At 42.1% G+C, this 16,508-nt stretch overlaps 1 protein-coding gene across 2 annotated transcripts in view; it reads left to right on the top strand.

Annotated features, from left to right (window-relative positions):
• LOC144489456 (chloride channel protein 2-like) overlaps positions 1–16,508 on the top strand; it is a 563,382-nt gene that overhangs the window by 430,752 nt on the left and 116,122 nt on the right. For both annotated transcript variants that reach the window (XM_078207326.1, XM_078207318.1), the window contains exon 13: positions 11,609–11,678. In XM_078207326.1, the coding sequence (XP_078063452.1) occupies positions 11,609–11,678 (70 nt within the window). The remainder of the gene's footprint in view (positions 1–11,608; positions 11,679–16,508) is intronic.

Raw genomic sequence — 16,508 nt, 5'->3', positions numbered from 1 at the left:
AAAGTATTTAGTTAAACGTATTGTCAATATTTTTATTATTTGATTTTGTATCATTTTGTTCAAGCAGGTTCTGTGGTTCAATGAGTAGCATCCTTGTCTGCATCAGAAGCTCTGGTCAAGTCCCACCTCAGGACTTGATGTACATTCATACCTTGACCAAACAGATTGCAAACGTATAAATTAGAAGCAGGAGGAGGCTATTTGGCCCTGTGATTCTGCTCTGCCATTCATGGATGATCTATTTTGGCCTCAACTCCACATTCTGCCGACCCAATAACGTTTCACCCTCTTGTTAGTCATCAATCTATATTTGTCTACCTTAAAAATATTCAATGACTCTGCCTCCACCGCTCTCTGGGAAAGAGAGATTTTGATTTGATTTCTTATTGTCACATGTATTAGTATAGAATGAAAAGTATTGTTTCTTGCGCGCTATACAGACAAAGCATATTGTACATAGGGAAGGAAAGGAGTGAGTGCAGAATGTAGTGTTACAGTCATCACTAAGGTGTAGCGAATGATCAACTTAATGCGAGGTAGGTCTATTCAAAAGTCTGATGGTAGCAGGGAAGAAACTGTTCTTGAGTCAGTTGGTACTTGGTCGTCAGATTTTTGTATCTTTTTCCTGATGAAAGAAGGTGGAAAAAAGTATGTCTAGGGTGCGTGGTGTCCTTAATTATGCTGGCTGCTTTTCCCAGTCAGCGGGAAGTGTAGACAGAGTCAATGGGTGGGAGGCTGGTTTGATTGGACTGGAGTTCCAAAGGTCCAGGACCCTCCGAGAGAGAATTTCTTCTCATCTCCACCTTAAATTTTTAAACGGTATGCCCTATTTCTAATCTCTCCCACAAGAGAAAACAGTGGGTGGGATTCTCCATCCATTCATGCCAGCGGGATTCTCTGGTCCCACTGCAGTGAATGGAGATTTGGCTGAGCGCCAAATTCTTCCTGGCAGCGGTGGGTGGGGCGTGAAAGGCCGGATAATTCGGACCATTCTTTCAGCATCCAATTATGGATTATCAGCCTGTAAATCCAACACATGCCAATGGTAGGCACTGTGAGCCAGAGTGATTCCTGGTGAGCCATGCAGTAGAAAGAAATTTGGAGCCTCAACCATTCACCATTCATGGCTCCACACAACAACATACATGTAAACATGCATGTTGCCTCAGCAACTTTGACGTACTAAGTGAACTGTAACAAACCACATCACCTTGTTTATTTTGACTCAATTCATTAAAAGAAATGTATCACAACTACACTTGTAAATGAAACCTACAATATACCTCTGAAATGTTGTATTGCCATTACTGTACTGATGTAATGAGCCAGGAATAGGCAGCTGATGTGACTCCCAAGTGCACTAAAGACAAGTGCTCTGAGAGCACCATTTAGTTTCAAACTGCTTGGGATTTGTATCTGTTGTTGTGTAGCACCTGGTTGCTGCATAGCCACATTGTCAACGTGGCTCAGGTGGTTCAGTAGACCTTCTGGGAACTCTTAATCTTCGTGTGGGACTTGAATAATGTAACATGCACGTGCAAATTCTTACATCACTGAGCTCAGTACAATTTGTAACGAGGTTCAATTGAAAAAAAATGATTCAAGTCTACCAGCTGTGGATCATTCTGTACATGTACCAGTCTCTGGCCATTATCTGTAATGTAATATCAGCGGTGAACATGGATATTTAAAGATTCAATATTTCCACCTGCCCCATCTTCCTTCCTGTTTACATATAATTCTCTTGCAAATGTTTTTTCTGTCTCAGTTCCTTGCATTTCACATCAATAACGGCAAGATATGTTGTTTACGCATAAGGCTGGATGTAAAAGTAGTCAAAATATCATGAGCCTACATCTATCACTAGTTTAAATGTATTATTTATTTCTATTTTCAAACGGTTCACCTGGAAAAAACAACAAATGCTATTTGGACTAATCGGGAACTGGTATTATTTTTTTGGACTTGCCAGTTCTATTACATTAATACAGTGCAAGGAACCTAGAGGTCAAAAATATCGGTTCGTTTCTGGCTTGGCAGTATCGGCAGAATCTTGCCACCGCATACATAGGTGGGATTTTCCCATCTCGCTGCAGTGAACAGAGATTTGGCTGTCCACCAAATTCTCCGACTTTGTTGCAGCATGAACGGCTGGTAAGGTCCTGCCCGGACCATTTAAAAGCACATCAGTGAAATCAGCATCAGAGCTTTTACGTTGTTCCTTATCCTTCATTGCTTGCTGGTACAATGGTGGGAAATTTAATCTTCTAGGAGGGGGCAGGTGCAGGTCCTTGTCCTTCCTTAAAGAAGAAGACACCTCAGCATGTTGGGAAGCCAACACGAACCTGCCGATTTCCACATTTAAACAGTGCACCTTTCAAGGTGGCAGGAAATCCTTGTGGGGGAGGTGGCTCTGAGTAAAGTATACAGAAAGGCAATTTTTTAAAAAAAATTGTTCATGGGATGTATGCAGGGAATAGTATTTCTCTCCAGATGCTTGCAACCCATAGCATCATCTCCAGAGATGCCTGCAGTATCCCTGGGGGCATGGGGAAACCTTCTCAAATGAAGGCTTCATCTCTAATGTTCCTGTCTGTGTCCTCACAATTACAGAATGGATCAGTTGTGATAGAAACTTAGAAACTAGAAGCTGGAGAAGGCTATTTGGCCCTTTAAACCTGCTCTACCATTCAATATGATCATAGAATCATAGAAAACCTACAGTGCAGAAAGAGGCCATTTGGCCCATCGAGTCTGCACCGACCACAATCCCACCCAGGCCCTACCCCCATATTCACCCACTAATCCCTCTAACCTGCGCATCTCAGGACACTAAGGGGTAATTTTAGCACGGCCAATCAACCTAACCCGCACATCTTTGGACTGTGGGAGGAAACCGGAGCACCCAGAGGAAACCCACGCAGACACGAGGAGAATGTGCAAACTCCACACAGACAGTGACCCGAGTCGGGAATCGAACCCAGGTCCCTGGAGCTGTGAAGCAGCAGTGCTAACCACTGTGCTACCATGCCGCCTAATCATCAAACTCAATAGTCTGTTCCCACCTAACCCCCCCCCCCCGCCCCCCCCCCCCCCCCCCCCCCCCCACCTCACCGCCCCATATCTTTTGATCCCCATCAGCCCAAGAGCTATATCTAACTCTTTTGGTTCCCTCATCCAGGTCATTTATATATATATCATGAACAGCAGGGGCCCAAGTATTGATCCCTGCGATACCCTATTAATCACTGCCTGCAACTCAAAAAAACACCCATTTATTTGCACTCTCTGTTTCCTGTCTGTCAACCAATTCTCGATCCATGCTAATATATTACCCCTATCCCATATACTTTAATTTTGCCCACTAACCTCTTCTGAAAGTTCATATCAAAAGCCTTCTGGAAATCCAGATATGCTGCATCCACTGGTTCTGCCATACCTATTCTACTAATTACAGTCGCAGAAAACTCCGGTAGATTTGTTCAGCATGATTTGCCCTTCATAAATCCATGCTGGCTTTGTCCAATCCTGTTAACACTACCCAAATGTTCTGTTATCATGTCTTTAGTAATAGTCTCCAGCATCTTCCGACTACTGATGTCAGGCTAACTGGTCTGCAATTCTCTTTTTTTCTCTCTCTCCCTTTTTAAATAGTGGGATTACATCTATCACCCTCCAATCTGTTGGAACTGCTCCAGCATCTGTTGAGTTTTGGAAGATGACCACCAATGCATCCAATATTTCCAGAGCTACTTCCTTCAATTACTTTGGAATGTAGATTATCAGATCCTATTGATTTGTCAGTCTTTAATCCCATTAATTCCCCCAGCACCATTATCTTACTGATACTGATTTTCTTCAATTCTGCCCTCTCACTAGACCCTTGGTTCCCTAACATTTCTGGGAGGTTATTTGTGCCCTCCTTTATGAAGACGGAATCAAAGTATGTGTTTAATTCTTCTGCCATTTCTTTGCTCCCCATTATAGTTTCCCCAGTTTCTGTCTGTAAGGGACCTACATTTGTCTTTACTTATCTTTTTCTCTTCACACATTTATAGAAGCTTTTACAATCAGTTTCCATGTTCCCTGCGATTTTATCTCATACTTTATTTCCCCTGCCCTCTTGATCAAATCTTTTGTCCTCTTTTGCTAAATTCTAAAATGTTCCCAGTCCTCAGGTTTGCTGCTTTTTCTGCAATTTTATATTTTTCTTCTTTAGATTTAATATTATCCCTAATTTCTTTTGTAAGCCACCTTCTCTTCTTTTATTTTGTGTCAGACAGGAATGAATAATTGTTGTAATTCATGCACATGTTCTTTAAATATGAACCATTGCGTATCCACCATCAACCCCTTCAGCAAGGTTCCCCAATCTAGCCTTGCCAATTTGAGCTTCATTTCCTCATATTTCCCTTTATTAAGATTCATCACCCTAGCTTTGGATTCAACTACTTCACTCTCCATCTTGATGAAGAATTTTATCATATAATGGTCACTCTTCCCCAAGGAATCCTGCACGACAAGATTGTTAATTAATCCTTTCTCGTTGTGCAGTACCAGTGTAGAATAGCCTTTCCTCTGGTTGGTTCCTCAATGTATTGGTCTGAGAATACGCTGATAATGCCTGCCATGCTGCTTTTAAACAAGTTGGCTGTAACAGTCAGATGTGGGTCATGATCACGTTCTGATTGATTGGCCAACCCAGAGGTGGGGCACTAGCACCATGATCGTGACAAATTCCTCTGCAGTGTCTTCCAAGCCGTTGCCAGCCTTCTCCTCAATGAGCCGGCTAGAATTCTGACCAGGCTTTAAGTTCTTTCAGAAATACCCATTGTGAGTGGAATACATATTGTGACCTTAGTGTGGTAATCAGTGTATTTGATATACTTTGTAGCAACCTTGTGAACATGATCTTCTGTCAAAATAGAGATCAAAGCTTCAATGCATGTTCATGCATCGAGAAATTATTTGCCTTTCTTAACACCAGCTACTGCTTTAACATATGTGGATGCTTGTACAATCCACAAATTGAAGGTAACGTGTTGTCAGATGATCGTCTCCAAATAGTCTTCTAGATGAATAATTACATATCTCTGTGAGCCTTTATCGACTGTCTCACAATTTGTAAAAGTGCGATAAACAGCCTAACCGCTCAGACATTAAACATTTAATATTGAAATAGTATCACATTGATGCATTTGGTAGCATTGGCAACAACTTGCAAGGGTCAGAATTGTACGGTTATCCAAGGATCTGTTTCTACAACCTAATTAACTCATTGTAAGTCATTGGTTTTGTACAAGGGGCTGCGACAGAATCAGAGCTTGCAGTTGTAAACTTATAGACTGGTCACTCAAATGGCAAACAAATCTCAATATAAATCAAAAGCAAAGTCTTGCATTTCCCTAGATGTATCAAAGTGCTTTACAGCTAATGAATGAATATTAATGTTGGAAACGCAATAGCCCATTTGTGCAGAGGAAGCTCCCATAAACAGCAATTTGATAATGAAGCTGATGACCTGCACTTGATTTGATTTATTATTGTCACGTGTGTTAGTATACAGTGAAAAGTATTGTTTCTTGCGCTATTGAGACAAAACATGCCGTACGTAGAGAAGGAAAGGACAGGGCGCAGAATGTAGTGTTACAGTCATAGCTAAGGTGTAGAGAAAGATCAACTTAATATAAGGTAGGTCCATTCAAAAGTCTGTTGGCAGCAGGGTTGCAGAGTTTAAAAGAATTAGAATAGAGCTTTAAAAGCACAGAACAAGAGTAAAAGACAAAATAAGACGGTTTGCTGGGCATACCTCGCAAGAAGTTGTCACGCTCTGGCGCCATCTTAGAAGACTGAGGAGAATGTTGGCCAGAACCCCAAGGATAACTCCTCTGCTTTTTGAAATAATGTCATGGATCTTTTACAGGGGAGATGGGGCAAAGGGATCCAGGGACTGTTACAAATACAGTTATATTGTTATGTCTTATTAAAGGTAAAATGATGGAAAGAAGGGGGATCATGTGATCTTTGGATTCTGCCTGACAATTTAGTTGTAGCTTAGTTGTTAAAGTTTAAAGGCAGGCTGAGTTAATTTATTAGCAAGAAGATGCAAGATATTCACACACCTCTAGACAATGGTAACCACCAATTGTGTTGACTGTGGGTAGACTGTTAGGCCAAAATTCTCCCAAAAATGTTCAAAGTGTCGAACTCGCATGAAAACTGGAGTAATTCATGCTGGTTTTTTCAGTGGGAGTTCAGAGAAGAATCTCCCACACTCTGTGCACTGCAGAGGCCATGAGTATGAATATCATAAAAAACTAGGGGGTGGGACCTATTCCCACTGGACAGGCCCGCCCTGCACATGCGCCGCTCTGTCAGCGCCGCACTGCCGGCCAGCTCAATTGCTGGGATTTCAGTCCCGGGCCTGCTAATCTCATTTAAATGAGCCCCAAATAGCTATTTAATGATTTCTGCGCCTTCCCACCGATTTCCGGTGGGGAGCTGACACCGCCAGAAATCCGGCATTGGGAGACGCTATCATGGTGAGAACGCATGCGTGAACCCCGCAAATTGGCCAATGCAAGAATCTCCCGGCCCGCTGCACTAAATAATTAGTCAGGTTTTATAAATGGTCATACATTAAACTATCTATTTAGTTTATTTAAGCTAGAATGGAGTTGAGAGTCTAGAGGATAGCTAATTAGCAGTTCTACCTGGATACAAGGCCAATGTGATTCATGTTGCCATGAAAACAGGTTTTGAAAGGGGAAGAGTCCATAGCAAGCCGCTGTAGTACTGGGTTACAGGGTTTTTCGAAGAGAATCCTGAACCTCACAGAGACAAGAGAGTCTGCAGGAATCAGAGGGGAAGAGAGAAAGAGGAATGGTTGAGGACTCTGGGTCTGTACTCATTGGAGTTTAGAAGGATGAGGAGGGATCTTATTGAAACTTACATGATACTGCGAGGCCTGGATAGCGTGGATGTGGAGGGGATGTTTCCACTAGTAGGAAAAACTAGAACCAGGGGGCAAAACCTCAGACTAAAGGGATGACCCTTTAAAACTGAGATGAGGAGGAATTTCTTCAGCCAGAGAGTGGTGAATCTGTGGAACTCTTTGCCGCAGAAGACTGTGGAGGCCAGGTCATTGAGTGCCTTCAAGGCAGAGATAGACAGGTTCTTGATTAATAAGGGGATCAGGGGTTATGGGGAAAAGGCAGGAGAATGGGGATGAGAAAAATATCAGCCATGATTGAATGGCGGAGCAGACGCGATGGGCTGAGTGGCCTAATTCTGCTCCTATGTCTTATGGTCTTATGGTCTAAACAAGCAGAAAGAGATAGAAGCAGCCAGTTCAGCTAAAGCAGAGAAAATGCTGTATGTTATTCACAATGCAGAAGGCAATGGGAGCTCATGCTCAGATTGAGGAGACTAAATTCATGAAGATTTAAGCGAAGCTGGAAGTTTTCCCTAGTTTTACCTAGTGGGGGGGGGAATCAGAATATGAAAGTCTATGATTAGAAGTTACCTGGCGGGGAAAGAAAATAGGTCATTGGGAGTGGAGAATAGCTTTGGACTGTGTCTAGGGGAATAAAGTACCCATTTAAGGGACGGAGTGAAGTATAACAGTGGTGCGGGATTGTTAATCATGTTGAAAGTCACATGGGGGTTTTTTTCTGTAGTTTCACATACAAGCTAACTACAAGAATAGTATTGCTTTTAGCTTGTTTATTACAGTAAAAGTCTTAAAACCTGAAACCTTGCCGTGTGATCGTTTCAGTCACTGGTATTCAACCATGTTTTTGAAAGTTATTGATCTCTGGGGAGATTGTAACAGGACCCAGATAAATACATCACTAAGAGTAGGGAAGCAGGTTAATGAGGCCACAAATGAAGCAAACAAAGAATTGACTTCAACTCAAGAGAGATAAAATTCAGAAGTAGGGAACTCGGGCAAAACTCATGTGGAACCTTGATCCAACTACACTTATACAATTCCGGTCTCATTATAAACAGGATTTAGAGGCACTGGTGAACGTGCAAAAAAGATGATACCAGAACACAGAGGTTGTAGATATTAGGAAAGATTGAATAAAGAAAAAAAGGTGGCTGAGGGGTGACCCTCAGGGGTAATAGAAGTTTTTAAGATTGTGAAAGGCTTTGCTTGGATAGGTGTGGGGAAATCTGAGCACAACTAGACTCTAAGTATAGGATAGTCACTAACCAATCCAATGTGAACTCAGGAGAAACTCCTTTACCCAAAGAGTGGCAAGTGTGCTAAGAATACAAGAAGGGGTGGCATAGTTGTTAGCACTGCTGCCTCACAGCATAAGGGACCCGGGTTCAATTCCCGGCTTGGGTCACTGTCTGTGTGGAGTTTGCACGTTCTCCCCATGTCTGCGTGGGTTTCCTCTGGGTGCTCTGGTTTCCTCCCACAATCTGAAAGATGTGCCGGTTAGGTGCATTGACTCGAACAGGCGCCGGTGACTAAGTAACTTCATTACAGTGTTAATGTAAGCCTTACTTGTGACTAATAAATAAACTTCAAATTCAATCATAGAATCCTACAGTGCAGAAAGAGGTCATTCGGCCCATCGAGTCTGCACCAACCACAATCCCACCCAGGCCCTATCCCCATATATTTACCCACTTATCCCTCTAACCTATGCACCCTGGGACACTAAGGGGCAATTTAGAATGGCCAATCAACCAAGCCCGCACATCTTTGGACTGTGGGAGGAAACCGGAGCACTCGGAGGAAACCCACGCAGACACAGGGAGAATGTGCAAACTCCACACAGACAGTGACCCGAGCTGGGATTCGAACCCAGGTCCCTGGAGCTGTGAAGCAGCAGTGCTAACCACTGTGCTACCGTGCCGCTTCAAGAAGAGAAAATGGAATTTATAGTTGAGCTGTTTGCCTTATTTCATTCATCAGTTTGTAAGTGTTTTATTTGTTCAGTTAGCTCATACTATTAACCACAAAAGAAGACATTTTGAGACATTTACTGAAAATCAAGAGGGAGAACACTACACCTCGGATACAGCATGTCAGAACAGTTTAATCTGAAGTGACCTCAATTAACTTTTTGATGAAAAACCAGTGCGAGAATTAAACATGTACAGTGACGAATTAATGGATTCTGTGGGGTGCCACTGGATTTGTTTTAGCTTATCTGTTTCTGAAGGCATTATTCACTTAATTAATTCATTAATAAATCAGCATATATTATCCAAAAGACAGTGAGATTCACTAAACACTTTGTCTTAATAAAATGTTAAGCCATGATAACTGTTGTGTTATGTAATAAGCCGATGAATATAAATTGTCCAGACCAGTTCAGCTGAATATGAAATAATTTAAGATCAATTTCAGTAGCCATCAGCCTCTATCTGGGACTCTGACAGGTTGCTCTTGATAAAGGCAACCGTCACAATTTTTACAACTCCTCACCTCTCTACATGCCATCATTTTTGCTCCATTTTTATTTTAGAATTGCATTTAACCTAATCCAGTCAACCATTTCCAACACCTTGCTGCCAGAATTTGTCCTTTGTGGATAATGATCTGTACTGCCTGGGAAAAGGACATGTTAAATACTGAGCTAAATGAGAGGGAAGCTGGATGGGCTGAACTGCATTTTCTTCCTCCTGTCTCCTATTAATGTGGTGTGGATTATGATTCTATTCTAATGCCTTTCACTAGCCCACTGGTAAATTATGCTTTTGTTTCTGCTAATTCTTGCTGACTTCCCCATCTTTTCTAAGTGCCTATCTTTGTATCACTCAACATCAACAATAACTTGCATTTGTTTAACACCTTTGCGCATCCCTGATCATAATCTGCCACTCTCGATGGCTATGCCTTTAGTTGCCATGGCCCTAAATGCTGGAATTCCCTTGGGAAATCTGTTTGTCTCTCTCTCCCTCTCTTGTCATTTTAAGATGCCTAACCCTTTAGAGTCATTAACCATAATATTTTCATCTTGTTTCTCCGTGTTAAATGTTATTTGATAATGATCCTGTGAAGTACCTTAGGACATTTTGCTATGTTAAAGGTGCCATTTATATTCTCCTTGTTCTTGTTTTGTATATAAAAATATCCCAAGGAGCTTTACAGGGGCAGAAGCAAAAACTAAATTGTCTTTATCACCCTGGAGCCTTTTTGTCGCTATCTTATTTCAATTTCTGACAATCACTGATGTGAATAGAGCAAGCTGGAGTCATAAATGCAGATCTCTGGACTATACTTGTACTAAGAAATCAGTGCCTTTACCAATTTCTCACAGCACTAAGCAACACAACATTTGTAAAACTTTGAGGAAGAAATCTACTTCTGATTATTCATTGTAGTAGTAATAAATTTGCATCATTTGAACCAACGAATTTAATAACGAACATGGCAAAGTGGGAACACAGTGCAAAAAAAAAGATTTGCCAGATTTTTGAAGCGTGTAACATTGAGTTAAGAGGAGTAGACTATTATTAAAAACAAACACCTAAGGATGTAATGGTAAAAGAAACCGTACGTTGGGTAGTGATGAATCATTAGAATAAGTTACTTGTGTCAAGGCTGAGAAAAGCTGCTGATAAATGATGTAACCTGGTGCCATCCCATTTGTTTTTTTTAAGTGTATTTTTGCCCTGTTGAAGGCCATGAAGAAGAGCTATGACAATTTAGAAATATGTTTCTATAAATGTGCCAATCAAAACAGAACTAATCTTTAGATTGGTGGTTTGGATCGGCCCTAAATTATTGAATATTTAATGGAGCACGTATCATGTCACCAACTCCATTCCCACATTACGTTCTGTAATTTTGTGTGATTGATACGTTAATAAATATAGTCACAGCTTGCTTTGTCATACTATTGAAAAACATTAGTCCTGCTCTTTTGAGGCCAAATAGAAGTCAACAACATTGCCAAACCTATCAGGTTGGGTCTCTGACCTGTCTGTGTAGGCTTGTTGGTTGACAGAAGTGTTATCAGTAACATTTTATAGTAGACTCTCATGATAGATTCTATTTGAGTCTTACTTTCTTTTTCAAAAACACAGTAGCCGGAACTTTCCGGCTGTTCACACGAGCGGGCTCTTCCAGTCCTGTCAGTGGCGCACCCCATCACGGGTTTCCTGGCATTGAGAGCTGCATTCAACAGGAAACCCCGGTGACAACAACAGGACCAGAACATCCCACCGCCAGCCAATGATGGGCTGTGTCGGTTGCCAGGAAACACACGGCGGATTGCACAGAACATCCCACCCAGTACATTTACCACATGCTAGCGGATGCTATGGAAAGTTTTAATTATGAACTGTAGGGTGGCAACGTAACCCGTTCATTAATTTGCATAGCTATTCACCGAAAGCATTGACCACATAATGAGAGTTTTATTTCGATGTTTGTGCTTTGTTTTACCTACCTGCCGATGGAACAACAGATTCCTGTCATTTAAGCTGATGAATGTGTCTGTGAATTATAATTCTATTACATCGTCTGACTACAGTGGAATTAGATTTATTTATTCATTTAGATAACTTTACTTGTCTTGTTTTCCGAGAAGACCTTTTCTCTCTTTCTAATTGCAATTAAACCATTTATTTCTTTCAGTTCTGGATGTCTGCACTCGCCACAACTATTCCTGTACCATGTGGGGCCTTCATGCCAGTCTTTGTTATTGGTGAGCTATTTACATTTTGGATTCTTTAGAAATATTTTTTTAAGTATGTAAAATGTGTGAGAAATCCAATTGCAATTTTCCTTTTCTTTGATCCCTAGCTTTATCAATTATCTCTTTAACTTATCATTTTGGAACTTCCTTTATCTTAGCTATGTTTCCACATGGCCTTTCTTTAACTCTGATCAATAGGATGTACAATCCTCCTTTATTTCAGTCACCATTGGTGGTCCATGGTTCTTTAACTTGTTGGCGGGGGTGGGGGTTCTCTCACCTCCCCGCAATATGTTCCTAGTGTTGGGATCTTCTAGTCCTGCCGCTGGCATTGGGATTTCCAATTGAATCCACCCCACCCTGCCGGGAAACCCGCATTGGGGGTGCACCATCAGCGGGATAGGAAGATCCTACCGGCGTGAACAGTCAGAGAATTCCAGCCGTCATCTCACTGCATTATAATTGGTAGCTCTGACTATTATGAAGACCTACATCTGTGCTAACAAGCAGCACGCTGACTACAAATTCCTAACTTATTTAAGCTGGCGATAGGTCTGTTACCTCTTGCTGTTACTTGATCAAATAAATATGATAAATATAATAACTGCTTTTTACTGAATGTATATTCCTTTCTGTATTTCAAACTACTTTTGCCTTTTACTTTGTCCAGAAATGTTTATTTGGAATCTCTTTCTGCCAAGATACATTTTAAAGGATATAATTACTGCAATTTATAATCTAAATAAAACATCTCTAACGAAAAGATTTACAGGAAAGATTTACCAGGATGTTGCCTGGTATGGAGGGCATTAGCTATGAGGAGAGGTTGGAGAAACTTGGTTTGTTCTCACTGGAGGTTGAGGGGGACCTGTTAGAAGTCTACAAGATTATGAGGGGCATGGACAGAATGGATAGTCAGCAGCTTTTTCCCAGGGTGGAAGAGTCAATTACTAGGGGGCATAGGTTTAAGGGGCAAGGTTTAAAGGAGATGGACAAGGCAAGTTTTTTTACACAGAGGGTACTGGGTGCCTGGAACTCGCTGCTGGGGGAGGTAGTGGAAGCAGATATGATAGTGAGTTTTAAGGGGCGTCTGGACAAATACATGGATAGGATGGGAATAGAGGGATATGGTCCCCGAAAGGGTAGGGGTTTTAGTTCAGTCAGGCAGCATGGTCGCTGCGGGCTTGGAGGGCCGAAGGGCCTGTTCCTGTGCTGTAATTTTCTTTGTTCTTTGAATGAGCTTCTCTGTGAAGCACTGTACATTCATTTCAGCAGCCATACCATACAGTATATGGGGGCGGCACAGTGACACAGTGGTTAGCTTTGCTGCCTCACAGCGCTAGGGACCCGAGTTCAATTCTGGAATCAGGTGCCACACTGTCTGTGTAGAGTTTGCACATTCTCCTCGAGTCTGCATGGGTTTCCTCTGGGTGCTCTGGTTTCCTCTCTCAGTCCAAAGTTGTGCAGGTTAGGATGATTGGCCATGCTAAATTGTCCCTTCGTGTCAGGGCGATTAATGTGGTAAATACGTGGGATTACAGGGATAGGGCCTGGGTGGGATTGTTGTCAGTGCAGGCTTGATGGGCCGAATGACCTCCTCCTGCACTGCATTGATACTCTAATTCTCGTATCTGAGCAGTCATAAATGGTGCTGAAGATTGCAGAATCCAGCATAATTCACAATTCCTCCAAAACAGTCTGGGTCCATGTGCAACAAGATCTGGATAAGACTCAGGCTTGGGATGGCAATTTAGTGCTCAGAAATAACCATCTCCAGCAAGACAGAATCTAACCACCTCTCCTTGACATTCAATGGGAATACCATCGCTGAATCCTGCACCATCAACATCCTGAGCATCACCATTGACCAGAAACAACTGGACCAGTCATATAGATACTGTGTCTAAAATAGCAGGTCAGATGCTGGGAATTCCGTAACTCACCATCTGACTCCCCAAAGCTTTTCCACTATCTACAAGGCACAAATAAGTTTGTGTGATGAAATACCTACCACTCATCAGGATGAGTGCAGTTCCAACAACACTGAAGACGCTCAGCACCATCCAGGACAAAGCAGCTCACTTTATTCACACCCCATCCACTGCCTTAAACGTTCACTCCCACCACCACTGATGCACAGTGACAGCAGTGTGTACTATCTACAAGATAGACTATAGCAACTCATCAAGACTTCTATAACAGCACATTCTAAGCCTGCAACTTCTACCACCTAGAAGAACAGGGGCAGCAGGCATATGGAAACACCATCACCTGTAGGTTCCCCACCCAAGTTGCACACCATTCTGACCTGGAACTGTATCACCATTCCTTCACTGCTTGGGTCAAAAAGCTGGAATTCCATTGCTAACAGCACTACCTACACTGCGCATTCTCCAGCAGTTAAATAAATAGCTCACCACCACCTGCCCAAGGGCAATTAGGGATGAGCAATGAATACGGCCTTGCCAGCAATGCCCACATCACAAATATTAATTTTTAAATGCCAGCTTCCCTTCATATCTGCCGTGAAGGTGTAATTAATTCCCAGAGGAACATGGAAGATGAAAATAATTAGGCTGATTTTAGTGTGTGCACATTATTCTGATGAAGTGGGCAAGAGTACTGGGACTCGATCAATTTGAGTGGCTGGCCACCATTAAGAGGCAGTTGTTAAGCTGCCAACAGAAAATGTGTAACCCAATAGTCGTCCACCAATTTGGGAGCGGGTAATTAGGCAAGGCAGGCTCTGCTGCAACTGAACGGAGCGGTGGATTTAGTGTCAGCGTCAAAAAGAAGCACCACTGTGAAGCGAAAGGCAGTGCAGGTCCAGAAGCTAACACAGCTATTAATCAACATTTCAGATAGCTCGGGCAGCAAAACCCACACGCTCCTGTCAGGACGTTGTGTCCAAACGTTCCAAACAACTTTATCTGACAGCTGAGGATTTGTTTCATTATCACTGGTGATGGCCTCCTGCTGACTTGTTAGTTGGTGGGTAGAAGCCAAAGCTGACTGTAGTCACCAGACCGAGAGCAAAAAGGTGATGAAGGTGCGATTGCATCACTTGACCTGCATCTGCATCTTTTTATGAGGCACCCACCTGTGTACGATGGGAAATTCAGTCACCAGGATGCAGATTCACCCGGAAATCAGGATGGGTGTTAACAATGTGACTATCCACCATTTAGTTGCCTTATTTTTAAGCATAGTGAGAGCATTAGCCACACAGAAATGACTCTTTTTAAAGGTATTTCGATTACATTGCCCTTTAACCTACATGGTTCCAAGATTTTCTTCCATTTTACCTTTTACAAAAAATCGCTGAACTGTATTTCGAGAACAGTTGAAGTTTTATCTGATTCATTTTCATATAACCAACTAATTTGATTTGACTTATTATTGTCACATGTATTGGGATGCAGTGAAAAGTAATGTTTCTTGCATGCTATACAGACAAAGCATACCCTTCATAGAGTACATAGGGGAGAAAGAAAGGAGAGGGTGCAGAATATAGTGATACAGTCATGGCTAGGGTGTACAGAAAAATCAACTTAATATAAGATAGGTCCATTCAAAAGTCTGATGGCAGCAGGGAAGAAGCTGTTCTTGAGTCAACATACCTCAATGCAGATACATTTATTACATATTCTTCAGGTGAGGTTTTGCTGCTGAATCATCCAGTGCTCCTTTATAGCACCGCACTTGGTGTTCTTGTATGTCAGAGACAAAAGCTTATGTGCAGTTCCTTTCTTGGCTGTTTTCCATTAAAATTCTCTATGTACCGAAATACCCTTATCATCTGACTGTGTCTCTGGACAATTTTGAAACTGAAGTGTGTTTTTAAGGCCACCAGTAGACAGGTTCCATGTTTATATTGAGCCCTAGGCAGGGCACATAACTGTAAATGATTGATTCTGTTTGTTTTAAAGCCTTGATGTGCCTATTTAAGCTAGAGAGAATTTTTGGGCATAGTTACTGTGGACAAATTTCTGGGTAGACCTCAGAAAACTGTACACGTGGCATGTAGATTTAAGCAGCAAATGTTTTCCAGGAGTGCGTATGAAGAATGTGGGCTCTATATAATTTTCCATCCATTAAGATGAATGCACCATCCTTCCATCTGAATTCCCAGTCTGTGCTCCCAAAAGCACAAATTATCTCACAGGATGGAAAGTTCATACAATATGCCCTAGAACATTGAAGTTAAACCTGGTGAGAAGACTGGATTGTTGTCTGAGTAAAACTGGAGCATGGCTGAAGATATAGCCTAACTGATGTGAGCGTATGGGATTAATGAAGCCAAAAGATGAAAGGAAAGTCATTTGAGCCGTGTTGGTGAAAGTGGTCTGATGATGGAAAAGCTGCTGGTCTCCACTTCCCAATATCCAACTGCCTCTTGAATGGGGCCAAAGTACTTGACTACAGTACCCCAGGCAACAGTTATTCTTCGGGCAGAATGTTTGACATTGGCAGGAGTATGAAGCGGCCAATTTCAGAAAACCCTGCCATTACACATTCTTCCCAGCTTTCCTGTCTGTCGAGTCCACAATATTGCTTGCCGCCTGCTTTAGTTGTGGGCCAGCTCATCAATCCACAGTTAAAATGGTGCACATTCCCAAATATTGTCATCAGGCTGCGACTTCTGTGGTGAGGTCAGCTCTCCCATACCTGATCCAAGGAAAGTTAAAACAGTACAGGCCGATTGGTAAAAGCAAATTACAGCGGATGCTGGAATCTGAAACCAAAAGAGAAAACGCAGGAAAATCTCAGCAGGTCTGGCAGTGTCTGTAAGGAGAGAAAAGAGCTGATGTCCTGAGTCCAGATGACCCCTTTGTCAAA

The sequence above is a fragment of the Mustelus asterias genome, chromosome 3 (assembly GCF_964213995.1).
Source record: "Mustelus asterias chromosome 3, sMusAst1.hap1.1, whole genome shotgun sequence".
Classification (NCBI taxonomy): Eukaryota; Metazoa; Chordata; class Chondrichthyes; order Carcharhiniformes; family Triakidae; genus Mustelus; species Mustelus asterias.
Note: the sequence above shows the minus strand (reverse complement) of the source record. Positions and strands in the feature narration are given on the sequence as shown.